This window comes from Prionailurus viverrinus, chromosome A2 (assembly GCF_022837055.1).
Source record: "Prionailurus viverrinus isolate Anna chromosome A2, UM_Priviv_1.0, whole genome shotgun sequence".
Lineage (NCBI taxonomy): Eukaryota > Metazoa > Chordata > Mammalia > Carnivora > Felidae > Prionailurus > Prionailurus viverrinus.
The window spans coordinates 57,365,122-57,378,774 of record NC_062562.1 but is presented as its reverse complement, the minus strand read 5'-3'; the positions used below and the strand labels follow the sequence as shown (position 1 = coordinate 57,378,774).

Below are 13,653 nucleotides of genomic sequence, written 5' to 3'. Positions count from 1 at the left end.
GTTTTAGGATATTAACTATAAAGAAGGCTGAGAGTCACACTTACTGAACACTTACATCCCAGGACTATCAGGTTTCTTACACTGATTTAACAACCTAACATATAACTGTTAAGGGTGCATCTCCTTGCCTTAGGCCAGGCTACCACTACTTCCCGTGGACTGTGGAGAAGTACCTTGGTCCCACACTTAGACAGCTACTACAAAAATGTGGGTTCAATGGTGCCTGGGTGGCTCAGTCGGTTAAGTGTCCAACTCTTGATTTCGGCTCAGGTCATGATCTTACAGTTCACAAGACAGAGTTGGGCTCTGCTGTATCAGCACAGAACCTGCTTGGGATTCTCTCTCTGCTCCTCCCCCATGCTCACTTATACACACTCTCAATCAATCGATCGATCAATCAATCAATAAATAGGGGCGCCTAGGTGGCTCAGTCGGTTAAGCGTCCGACTTTGGCTCAGGTCATGATCTCACAGTTTGTGAGTTTGAGTCCAGCGTCGGGCTCTGTGCTGACAGCCTCCAGGCCTGCTTTGGATTCTGTGTCTCCCTCTCTCTCTGCCCCTCCCCTGCTCACACTGTCTCTTAAAAATAAATAAACATTAAAAATTTTTGTTAAATAAATAAATAGGTGGATTCAAAGTGTGCATGTGGATGGGCTATATTCCATTTTTGGCTCAGTTGGAAAAGCAGTGCCCTGAACAGAGCCCAGAAGGTATTCTTCAGATATACTGCATTTCTAAGAAAATAGAGCCACCCACTATGGTCTTCCTTAATAATGGAAGCTCATAATCCTCTGTACTCTTTGGAAAGAAACTTTCCAAACTGTCGATGTGTACTCTTACTGACACACTATGAGCTCTTCCATTTCTCTCCCTCGCTTTAAGCTCCAAATTCTCTCCAGTGACATGTATTTAGTGAATTCTAAAATTCTAAAAAAAGAACTGGAAGGGCCTTTAAAAGATTGCCTCATCTAACACTCAGATGAGTGGATGTTAAGCACCAGGGAGACTGCTGATATGACCAGAGTCATGCAAGAACCTGGAAGCTGCAGCGGGATGCCTATTAATTCAATAAATAAATAAATACTGCGCCCCGTTAGTGAGTAAATATAATCATATTTAACCATCTCTATTCTCAGGAAACTCATATTCATAAGGAAGCATAAAGCATCAGAATTATGAGCATGAACTCTGGAGTCAAACAGACTTGGGTTTAAATCTTGTCTCTACCACTACCCACTGAGTGACCTTGGACCTACCTACCTAACTTCTGTGAATCCAAGTTCCTAATCTGAAAACACAGTTCATGACTGGCACACAGGCTAAAGGGTTTAGGGGTAAAGTGTACTACAGTCTGCAACTTACTTTGAAATGCAACAGTGGATTGGTGGATGGATCAATGAACAGATACAGGATAAACCAGACGAGTACAATGTTCATTGCACAATTGGGCACGCAGGTGCCTATACAAGTCTTTTAACTTTTTTGTATGTCCGAAAAGTGGCATAGTAAAGTAGGGGACAGACAATTATTAGGGTGGAGGTGAAACAAGACACTGGAGATAAGAGCTGCCTGGCGCAGAGCAAGCATTCAACCAGTGTTAGTTAGCTGTTTTCAGTAAAACGTCCTCAGTAAGCAGAGAGGGGCTGGATAAAGAAGCTTCAAAGTCACCCTGACCTTGTCAATATTTCCTTTTAGAAAGACGATGCTCAAAAGAGAAGCCAGAGGCTTTTCTTTGGCCCTTTCTTTTAGCACAATCAGCCTAGGAGGCAATAGCTTTAACCTCACATTAAGTGCAGGTTTCTATAGCTGCTAAGCTATGAAAGGCCTTGGCATGGATCTGATCTTAGAGCACAGCAGGCAGAAAAGGGGCTGTAATATCACAGAAAGAGCACTGCTTTGAGAGTCAGAAAGACATGGGAGTACAAATCCCAGCACTACCATTGCTAAACAGTGGCAAGGGGGTAAGTGAAGTGACCTCTTCCACCCTCAATTTATTCATCTGCAAAAAATATAATACGAAGAGCGTGAATAGTTTCGCGATTATAATGTAAGTGAAATGACTTGGCATCACTGCCACTTAAAAACAAAAAGTGGATTTGACTGGAACGGTCAGAAAGGATGCTCCTCTCCCTAACTCCCGCTTTCCTCCTTCAGCTGCCAAGGCCTTGGAACGAAAGTGAGTTTTCTAAGGTTGATCACTCCTCTACTTTAAAGCCCCCATTGACTCCCACTGCCGTTCACAAAAATCCAAATTCCTTACCAGGTCCGACAAAGTCCTGCAGGACCTGACCTCCACCAAAACGTAATGATTATTTTATTTACTGGTTAAACGTTTATCGTCTCTCACTACACCAAAATGTAAGCTCCAGGAGAGCAGGGACCTTAACTATCTTCTTCCCCGCTTATCCCTGCGTCATGGCACAGTGGACGGGGCTCAATCGACACTTGTCAATGAAGTGAAGCAGTCAACCGTCCCCGTGGGGGCGGCACCTGTTCTCCTGGATGGCCCCTCTCCCACTCCCAGGGTGCACCTCCCTCGTCGACCCTCGTAGCCCATTCTCACTGCCCTACGGAAACTTCGGCGGGGCATCCAAGCGCGCACCCCGCCCTCAGCCCCCCACTTCAGCAGCCTCTCAACTCCCAGGCCGGCCCGCCACACCTCTCGTGCGTTCTCCTGGCCCACGAGCCCCGAGGCCGCCTGCTTGGCCAGGCCGCTCTCGTCCAGCCCCAGCCCCTTCACGTGGCTGTGGGAGGCGATGCGCTGCGTCTTCGTGGTGCTCTTCACCTCCTCAATCTTCATCCTGCAGACGCCGGGAGCCACAGCCTGCGTGGAAAACCGGGAGCAAGTACCACACGCCCAACCCCTGGGTTACCATGCGGCTGTTACTAGGGCGGTTTGTCAAGGCCCGCCTCACTCGGCGTCCCATTGGCGAGGGCGGGAACGCCTCCGCTCTCCCATTGGCTGGTAGCCGTGCCCATCGCGACTGCCGGCAGGGTTCCGCCCACCCACTTCCGGCTGTGCCGCGCGCTTGGCTTTCCCCGCGGCCAGCGCTTCCTGCCCTGACCCTAGGATGAAAATGCAAGGGGACCTCCTCAGGAGTTTGGCCTTGGAGTGGGGCGCTGCACCAAAGTGAGGTCCTGGAGTCTGGCTCTTAATTGTGCCACTATGTATTATCTTATTTGAAAGTCATACCCTTCTGCGGAGCTCAAGTTATTACCTCCGATTTGGAGATGGGGAAAAGGAGGGACTTATCTAGAACTTAGGACGCCTTGCATTAGGGTTGAGGCAGACTTGAAGTTAAATGCTACTGTAGTAATTTCTGACTCTCGCATCTATACTTCAACATTATTTTTGAGTCTAGGTTTCTGTTTGCAAGATTATTAGGTCAATGTTTGTCTCTCACTAAACTGCAGGCATTAGGAGCGTGTAGACCATGTTTGTGTTCATTTTAACTCAATTGCTTAGCACATAGCCTGGCTCACAATGGAGTCTTCTTATGAATCCAAATAAGGTTCTAAACCACCACATACACGCTTGAAATCATGTAGTTTTGCTGCATGTATTTTATTTTTTATTTAAAATTAAAGAAAAAAAATTTTTTTTCAAGAGAGACAGCCCAAGCGGAGGAGAGGGGCAGAGAGACAGAGAGAGAGAATCTCAAGCAGCCTGCATGCTCAGCACAGAGCCCAACACAGGGATCAATCCCATGACCCTGAGATCATGACCTGAATCTAAATCAAGAGTTGGATGCTCAACCAACTGAGCCACCCAGGTGCCCCTTACTATTATTATTATTATTATTTTGCATGTATTTTAAACAGTAGGTTTTATGGGACTTAGTAATGGTTTCTGTCAGTGAATGGAAGCTTTTGGAAAATCCTTGGAAGGCTTGAGTTTGTTACAGGTGGCCTATGATTCGTCAACCCTATGACACTGAGAAGGTTGCTTAGCACCTCATAGACTTTTTCCTGGTCATTACCCATAGGTGAGGAGCAATTCTTTCACCCTGTAAAGAGGAAAACTTTCCCCCAACTAGTAGTCGAAGTGAGGTACTCTGTGGGACTTACTTCTTTGTGTATTGTTCAGTTAGGAGAGAAGACCTTTCCTACATTTAGTATTTTAAGCCCCAAACTTAGCACGAAGAGAAGGATTTCCTTCCGGCTGATATGAGTGGCGAGGGTTGGGGAATAAGGATTTGAGAGCTCAGGGGAACTCAGTAGGATCACTTGATCCAATGGTTTTCAAACCACATTCCCTGGGGTTGTAAAATTCTTTTGTGGCCAGTAGGTGTGTGGAAAGGGAAAGCTGAGAGGCAGGATGCCAGTCCAATGCCCCCACCTCCCCTTCTACCAGAGCTGTTCCATCACAGATCCGGCCTAGCCATATCCTCATTTCACAGATGAGGAAACTGAGGCCCTAGGAGGGGTCAGAGTTTGTCCAAGATCACAAATTGAGAAGTGCCTGGCAAAGCCTAGACCCACATCTGGTGTAGAAAAAAGCTGGGTCTGGTTGTAGAACCAGACGGTTTCTTTCATTTCAACAGAAGACTATGCAGCAGGCCATTGTCCAAGATACACAGGTGAGTAAAGGGGAGGTGAAGCCCACAGTAGTGGACATATGTTGCCTACCCAGCGTCCTCCTGCTTCTTCTGGCTACCATGAGTCTAATTTTCTTTTGAGAGCCACCCTTCTTTGACTTTGAGTCCAAGTTGTTTGGATGGGTTGACCCAACCACAGCTTTGTTTCAGGAATGGATATGGGACCCTGGCCTGGCCTATCAAAGTATCCCTTCTCCCCACCACAAAAATGATGATTGGTTCAGCAATGTGAGCAGACAGTCCAGTGACACTGAATCCCGGTCCCTTCACTGGAAATACCAAGAAAGAGACTTGAGTCATGGTGTTCCAGGTCATCTTTGCCACTTCATGGGAAAACTGCCTAAGAATAAAGTCAACACAAAGGAGAAGAAAGCTGGCCAGACATTCCTGATGAGATCTTTTACATTCCCAGGTACAGCTCTGCCCTACTTGCAGTGTAAATGGCACTGACATTGGGGCTTAAAATAGTTTGAGTTAGGTCTCCATCCATGGGTACTGATGAAAGTCCTTATCAGTGTGATGACATATATACAAGTAACTATGTGGACTGCTACATTCCCGAATTGTGCTGGATGAGACTCTCAGACCTGCCAGCTCTCTCATTTTACTTCTGTGACCCTTGTTCTTTCATCTCCAGTTTCTCATCTCCTCTTTTCTCCAGTCCAAGTTTGATGATCTCAGCTAACTGTTTCTCAACCCCTTCTGCTTCTTCTTTGCTTTGACTTCTTTCACACCTGACCTTTGAACCACAAGCCCAGATCAAACCTACCTCTGCCCTCACCACTGCCTCAGGAAGGCATAATAAAGAGTAATAAGCCCTCATATATATGGTCAAGGGTGCCAAGACCATTCAATGGGACAGTTGGAAAGGACAATCTCTTCAATGAATTGTGCTGGGAAAACTGGATATTCATATGCAAAAGAAAGAAGTTGGCCCCTTATACAATACACAAAAATTAACGCAAAGTGGATCCAAAACCTGTGTTGAGGACCTATAAAACTCTTAAGAGAAAACATAGGGGTAAATCTTCATAATCTTGAATTTGGCGATGGTTTCTTAAATATGGTACCATATTTAAGCAACTAAAGAAAAAAACAGATAAGTTGAACTCAGTCAAAATTTAAAACTTTTGTGCATCAAAAGACTCTGTCTCTCAACAGAATGAAATAATAATGCACAAAATGGGAGAAAATATTTACAAATCATGTATCTGATGAGGATTTGATGTCTAGCAAATTCTAAGAGCTCCTACAGCTCAACACACAAAAAAATAAACAACCCATTAAAAAATGAGCAAAGGACTTGATAGACATTTCTCCAAAGAAGATGTACAAATGGCCAACTAGCACACGAAGTGATACTCAACATCATTCGTCATCAGGGAAATATAAATCAAAACTGCACTGAGATACTATTTCACACCCAGTAGGGTGGACTTAAGGAAGAATAAGGAGAAAGAAGAAGAAGAAGGAGAAGAAGGGAGGAGGGAGAGGAAGGAGAGGAAGAAAGAGGAGAGGAGGGAAGGAAGGAAGAAAGGGGGAATGAAGAAGGAAGGATGGAAGGAAAGGGAAAAGAAGGAAGGAAGGAAGGTAGGAAGGAAGGAAGGAAGGAAGGGAAGAAGGAAGGAAGGGGAAGGGAAGGAAAGGGAAGGCAAGGGAAAGAAAAACCCAAAATAACAAGTATTGGCCAAGATGTGGAGATACTGGAACCATCGTGCATTGCTGATGAGAGCGTATAATAGTGCAGCTGCTGTGGAAAACAGTTTCTCCTCAGAAAGTTAAACAGATTTTCCATGTGACCCAGCAATCCCACTCTGAGGTATATACTCCAAAGAACTGGAAACAGGGACTTAGGAGCTAGCTACACACCAGTTTTCATAGCAGCATTATCCATAGGAGCTGTGATACTGTGTTTTATAATAAGAAATACATATTTGGTCTGTTAAAAAAGAAACAAGAGACCTAAAATGGAGTCACTTGTGCTAAGACCCATGGCAACAAACAAGACTTAATTCCTAACCTGACTATAGTTTCAACACCTTCCAGAAATATGACTTTAACCAGTCCATCTGGAATGATCTGGTCAGCACTAGTGAGGTAATCTGCCTAATAGACCCCTGCCTTCCTGCAGAGGAGGAGACCTGGCCTCAAACAATCCACTCTTTGCTAGAAACTTCCTTTTTCTCCCCCCCCCCACTTCTTCCTATAAAAGCCTTCCATTTTGTACAGCTCCCCAGAGCTCCCTTCTATCTGCTAAGATGGGATGCTTCTCAATTCATGAATCATTAAATGAAGCCAATTAGATCGTCAAATGAATTTTGTTTTTTAACAGGTCTCTGTGCTATTTCTGGCATCGAGCTCCTAAAGCCCTTGGTATTTCCTAAGTGATGGAAGCTGGAGGTCTATGACGTTAGTAAGGTGGCTTTTGGACGGCACCTTAAGATGGAGGCTGGCTACCAAGAGAACAGCCAAGTATTTAAAGGGTTGGAACTTTCAGTCCCATTCCCCTGGTCTCCAGGGAGATGAGAGGGGCTGGAGGTTAGATCAGTTGCCAATGACCAGTGATTAAACAATTGTGCCCATGTAATGAAGCCTCCAAAAAAACCCCAAAAGGATTCAGAGAACTTGATGAACACGTGAAGATTTGGGGAGTATGATGTGCTTAGGCTTTAGGCTCTTTCCCCATACCTTGACCTATGTATCTCTTCATCTGGCAGTTGATCCATATCTTTTGATATCCTTTGCAAGCTTAAAAAACAAAATTCAATGGAGTAAATTTTAAAGATGTTATTGGCTATATTCAACAATTCACGAATCAGGCAGCATCCAATGAGCAGAAAGGATCTCCAAGGAGCCCCACAAAATGAAAGGGGGCAGAAATAAGAAAGTCCCACTAGACAAAAGAAGTGGGTTGGTTATTACAAGGTTCCTTTCCTTTAGGGGATGCAGGGTCTATCAGGCAGATTATCTAGTGCTGATCAGACGATTCCTGATAAGGTTTAAGATTCCATTTCTTGGAGAACCAACGCTAATTAAGTCTTGGTTTGGTGATGTGGGGCTTAGCATAAGTGAGTCCATTTTGAGCTTAGTTTCTTGTTTTTAACAATTCCCCCTTTTGATCAGACTCTCAGCCAAACTGAAGGATGTGATCAAAATGTAAGGCATCAGCACTCCTCCCAGCGGTTGCTCTAGAATCCTCCGTGTTTTGTTGAATTTTGTGGTATTCACAGGTCACAAAGTGAGGTTTGCATTCTTGAAGTTAATCGTTCTCTTCATTCCTTTTCTGACAGTCTAGTCTTAGGGAGATCATTTGCATGGTGATCAATGTCTGGGAATGTGCATTTAAAGCTTTTGAGAGAGTATGTCACACCAAGGAGTCTACTATGCTTATTATAAGCAGAATAATTCCCAACATGTGGAGTGCACTTCAGAGCCATGGTCCCAAGATCCCAGCCAATCAGCAATAAGTCAAAGAAATACCCTGTTGAGGGAATCTCTTTTTAAAACTAATTGGCTTATTCAGTGATCTTGGGTTTCCACATCCTCACCTACATTTGGAATTACACGCCTCTCTGATTATTGCCAACCTAATTGGCATGCTTGTTTTTTCTGCCCTAGGCTGATTTCTGAGGACAGAGCAGACAAAGAGAATTTTGCTGGCAACTTAGAGGTGGTACAAAGACATAAAACTAAATAATATTGATTTTTTTTTTTTAAATTTTTTTTAACGTTTATTTATTTTTGAGACAGAGAGAGACACAGCATGAACGGGGGAGGGACAGAGAGAGAGGGAGACACAGAATCGGAAACAGGCTCCAGGCTCCAAGCCATCAGCCCAGAGCCCGACGCGGGGCTCGAACTCACGGACCGCGAGATCGTGACCTGAGCTGAAGTCGGACACTTAACCGACTGAGCCACCCAGGCGCCCCAATAATATTGATTTTTATAGTAAGAACATGAATGCCCTTCAAATTCTCTCTCAATAAGTCTTAGGGGGGCAGAGTCTCCCTAAAGACTCTGAAACTAAGGTTTGTGTGGTTCCTGTGTACTTGTTGCAAGTGACAGTTTTCCTACATACAGGAAAATACTTTTATTTAAGTCAAAAGGTGGGTTAATTTAAAGAAACATATTAAGTGGTAGGTGGTACCTGGATAGGACATAAATTATGAAGATGGTGCACATCATTGGGGTTAAAGGAACCTAACATAAAACAAGGATCAGCTGGCAGGGAACAGAAGGATCCCGCGTGGATGATCTGGATTCAAATCCCGACGTTTTCTGAGCAAGTTATCTCTCTAGGTCTACTTCCCCGTGCTGTAAAACAGCAGTAACGACATGCATGTATGAGATTACTAAGAAAATTAAATGAGATCTTTTACAAGGGGCTCTAGCATTGGGAAGGGCACAGAAAGTGGTATCAGATCCTTGGAATATAGAGGCATGGCTTTCTGCCCCACCCTTGGATATTTGCCTTCTCTGTGTGTATCCTGGCCTTAGTGAATAATTTTGTCATGCTTTTTCAGCTGAAACAGTACCCCAGGGCACTCACAGGAACTGCTGTGGAGAGTAGAGGCGGAAGTCAGGCTGGGGACAGGGGTCAGGTTAGCAAGAGCTAGTCCTCTGTCTCCTATTGTAACCCCCTCTGCTGGGGACCAGTGTTTCCATTTCAGCAGGGCACATCCTACTGCAATGGGGAAACCTGGCGGTGGTGGCATCTGCTGAGTCCCAGTGTTAGCCTAGGAAAGCAGCTGGGGCCTGCAGCTCCTGAGCACCTGTGCTGGGGTCACACGGCAGTGGGGGCAGAGGTCAGGGTGGCCTGGATGAAAGCGGCAGATCTGAGCAGAAGACACACACTGAGGCTATTTACCGTGTAAGTCTTAGTGATCCTCGGGTCTAAGATGTGGAGTGAGCCCAGTAAAGGCCCCCTACACCTCTAATCAGGTGGGAGGGAATTAGGAGATATTCATTTATGCAACAAATATGAAAATAGACTCAGTACTCCAATTAAATGCTTGCATTCATTTCCTATTGCTGTGGTAACAAATTGCCACAAACTTAGTGGCTTCCGCCAACACACATTTATTCTCTTACAGTTCTGGAGACCAATGTCCAAAATGGGTCTTAATGGGCTAAAATCCAGGTGTTGGCAAGGCTTCATTCCCTTCTGGAGGATCTAGGGGAGAATCCACTGCCTGCCTTTTCCAGCTTCATTCCTGGCTTCGTGTCTGTCTTCTGTCTTCAAAGACAGTAATGGCCAGTGGGGCCTTTCTCATGACGCCATCTCTCTGAATCTGACCCCCCTGCTTTCCTCTGATAAGGACTCTTGTGATTTCGTCAGGCCCGCAGGATAATACAGGATAACCTCCCCTTTTCAAGATCCTTAACTGAATCACACCTGCAAAGTCCTCTTTACCATGTAGGATAACATACTCACAGGTTCTCACAGGATACATACTTACAAGATAACATACTCACATACTCAAAGGACATGGACATCTTTGGAGGCCCATTATTCTGCCATGGCCAGGCTCCCCTCATGGGATCCCATCATAGCCCAGACCGATTTCGATAGGTTTTAGTCCAGTGTCAGAGAGCACACTTTTGTATTGCTTGCCCTGGAAACAATTCCAGGGTTTTCTCCAGTTGTGCTAACTGGGTCACATGCTCACTACCCAACCAATTGCTATGGCTGGTGGACTGGACCTGAGTCTCAGTCTCACTCTGGAACTAAGTGGAGTCAGTTCCCATAGTGACCTGGAGGAGAGAAGGTGTGATGCCTCCAAGGAAAATCATGGAGGCTTTCAGGAAAAGAGGGAGTGGATGCTGGCCAATATAGACTATAATGATCTTGTAAAACATTATGATGTCCATATGTAGGCAGAAGAAAGGGTGAGCCACACAGCCAGCATGAGGTAGGGCTATGATTTGAAATTGTGTGGGACCAGTTCTTGCCAGGACACTCTCTTCCTCACCCTGTGTCTAATGTGGCATTAGAAGATCTGTTTAGTGCTGGCAATGTCATGTAGCACACAGCTGGTGGCCTGAGTGACAATCTCATTCGAGGTTAATATAGGACATTTTGAGGAAGGTACATGGTTAACACAATCACTGGCAAGGTAGATACCCTCAGAGAAAAGGGAAATTTCCATTTCACTCCTAAAAGAATCTTTAGAAGCCAAAACCTAAATCAAAGAGCAAAGTATAATAACTTCCTCTGGGCAAATTTATAATTAATCCTGGATTAATTGGCCTTAATGAAGTTGAATTAATTACTAGCTGCTTGTAAAGAACTTTGAACTACCTTAGTACAAAATGGCATTAAAGAAACAGAAAGGAACCAGCATCGCATTAACATTAAGAACAAATCCCAAATAATCGCAATTCTGCAGGCCGTTTCCTGTCAATCATTTCCCAGGGACCATGCTCAGCCTGTGAAACTGTGGGGGGACCCCGGAATCTGCCGCAGAGAAGGATGTATTTGTGGACTGGAAGTTTGGGGGTGAGTCCAAGAAACAGGAACATTTGCCTGTGTCAGGCCCTGGGCAATCAAAGATGTATAAGGGATCCTCAGCCTACTAGGATGCTGGTGTGGGAGTGTAGGGGGGAGGGGGGGAGGAAGGGTGGCTTCAGAGCACCAGCCTGGCTTAAAGCAAACTCAACTCAGTGGAATTGATGTCAGGGCAGAGACAAAATTGACAACAGAGGGGCATGATGTGATTTGTATTTTGTTGGTGATAGCACCCGAGTTCCCATAGGGAGTTTGCCCCACTTTCCTCCTGGTGCTTGGAGTGAGCTCGTGACTTACACCTGGCTAGGCAGAGCATTTAATTACTCTGCTTGGTTCAAGGACACACAACTTTATCAGGGACAATGAGACCTGATGTGAGGAGTTGGAGTTGCTGAGGCTGTAAGGATAGAGGTGCTGGCAGCTGTCTTGTCACCATGAGGAGAGAACGTGCCTGGAAATGGAAGAAACCCAGAGGAGGGAAGAACAAAGCTGGTGGCTCTGTGCCATCGTCTGAGCCCCTGGGTGAAGCCGACATGAAAATGGGCTCTTCCTCTAGACTTTTTAGTTAGGTTTATTTATTTAACTCAACAAACATAATACAGCACTTATTATATACCAGGCATTGTTCTAGGTGCTGCACAAATACCACTTCATATAATCCTTGCAACTCTGTGAGTTAGGAACTATGATGTCCTCCTACTTCACAAATGAGGGAACTGAGGCACAAAGAGATTTTGTAACTTGCCTGAGACTATGCAGCTTTCAAACAGTGGAGGTGGGATTCAAGCATGAGCACACAGCTGCTAGGGCCTGTACTTTTAACTATACCACGGGCCAGTGAATTTCCTTTTTGTTCTGTTTTGTTTCAGTCAGTTTCATGGAGGGTTTTTGTCATTTACTTCCTCAAACTGTGACTAGTGCGGAGCATAATAAGGAGGAAGCTTCCTGAAGTTGTGGCAGGCCAAAGGCATAGCTGTTGGGTGAGTGTGGGGCAAGGTGGATTGGCACTGTCCATTCGCAGGATTGCACAGGTTCTTGGGGGCCAGAGAGGAGCGTGGTGGGTATGGGGCGGGGTGACAAGTCCGTCTACAGGCAACAGTGAGAAGCATTTATAACTCTCCAACTAAGGACTAAAAATTAAAGGATCTTAGTCCCACTGGTGTCTTTAGGACATTATTTTACTTTTAATTTATTTTTAAGAGAGAGAGAGAGGAAGCAGGTGCAAGGGAGGGAGGGGAAGAGGGAGAGGGAGGGAGAGAGTCTTAAATAGGCTCCACGCTTAGCTTGGAGCCCGACGCAGGGCTCGATATCACGCCTATGAGATCATGATCTGAGCCGAAACCAAGAGTCGGATGCTTAACCGACTGAGCCACCCAGGCGCCCTGACATTATTTTACATTAAAAAAAAATTTACTTGTTTATTGAATAGGTAATACTCTTGCATAATTTAAAAGTCAAAACTGCCAATGCACCTCCAGCAAAATGTCTTCCTGTCTTTCAGTGGATGAACGGGTAAGCAAATGCTGGTCCGTCCACTCAGTGGAATACTACAAAACCACAAGAAGGCAATCATGATGTGGTGACATGTGGCCACGTGGACGAATCTCAAATGCACTATACTAGGGGTGCAGGAACAAGGTGCAGGAACAAGGAAGTTACACCAGGCATTGACTGGTTTAAGATTCCATTTCTCGGAGAGCCAAATTTGTACCTAAGTTAATGCTCAGTTTGGTGACACAGGGCTTCGCGTAAGTGACTCCATTTTGGGCCGGTTGTCGTGTTTTTAACAGGGTTGAGGTTCAGGGCAGGCTGTCCCCAAATATGTCACTTTGGCATGTGGATTATTCTGAATTAAAGTACTTAGGACACAGTGCAATAAAACCATGCTGGCCCTCTTTTGTCTCCCTGAAAGCAGGAAATAAATTTCCCACACGAAGGGTACCCGGGTAGAAGACATCCTTATCGCCAGAGATGGGGAATTCAGGGCCCAGAAGGCTGTATAAATAAACCTCGTTTACTTCTTCGCTAATTTGCCATGCTAAGCCCAAGCTTCTTTTTCTTGTCGATTCTTCACAAATGTATTATTTATCTAAAACATAAAAAAAGCTGTCTGCTCTAGTCACTTCTTTGAGTCTCATATTTTTGTGAGTTCTCATATGTACAAAACCAAATTTGCCTGGCTAACTTGTGAATCTGTCTTATATCAATTTAATTATTAAGTTAGCCACAGAATCTAGGAGGGAAGAAGGGTAAAGTTTTCTTTTACAATTCAACTCAGTTCTGACACTATGTGCCTGAAGCTAGCATCAGCTTCCGTATGTTAAGGGCTCAGTCCTATGAGACTGCACCCAACCTGTTCAGCAGCCAACTGCAAGTTTAGTTTGTCACCACACTTCTGAGGACCCGCTCTAAATCAGAAGTTCCAATGACCCCTTCCTCAAATTTGATTAATTTGCTACAGTAGCTCACAGAATTCAGAGAAACAACTTACTACTGGGTTACAAGTTCATTACAAAAGGATTGGGGTTCCTGGGTGGCTCAGTTGGTT

The 13,653-nt window shown here is 44.9% G+C and overlaps 1 protein-coding gene across 1 annotated transcript in view; it reads right to left on the bottom strand.

Moving 5' to 3' along the window:
- Positions 1 to 2,896, bottom strand: part of RUVBL1 (RuvB like AAA ATPase 1) — a 44,255-nt gene extending 41,359 nt beyond the window's left edge. The window contains exon 1 of the mRNA XM_047841969.1: positions 2,659 to 2,896. Coding sequence (XP_047697925.1) covers positions 2,659 to 2,799 — 141 coding nt within the window. The 5' untranslated portion in view covers positions 2,800 to 2,896. The remainder of the gene's footprint in view (positions 1 to 2,658) is intronic.
- Between the last annotated feature and the right edge of the window lie 10,757 nt (positions 2,897 to 13,653).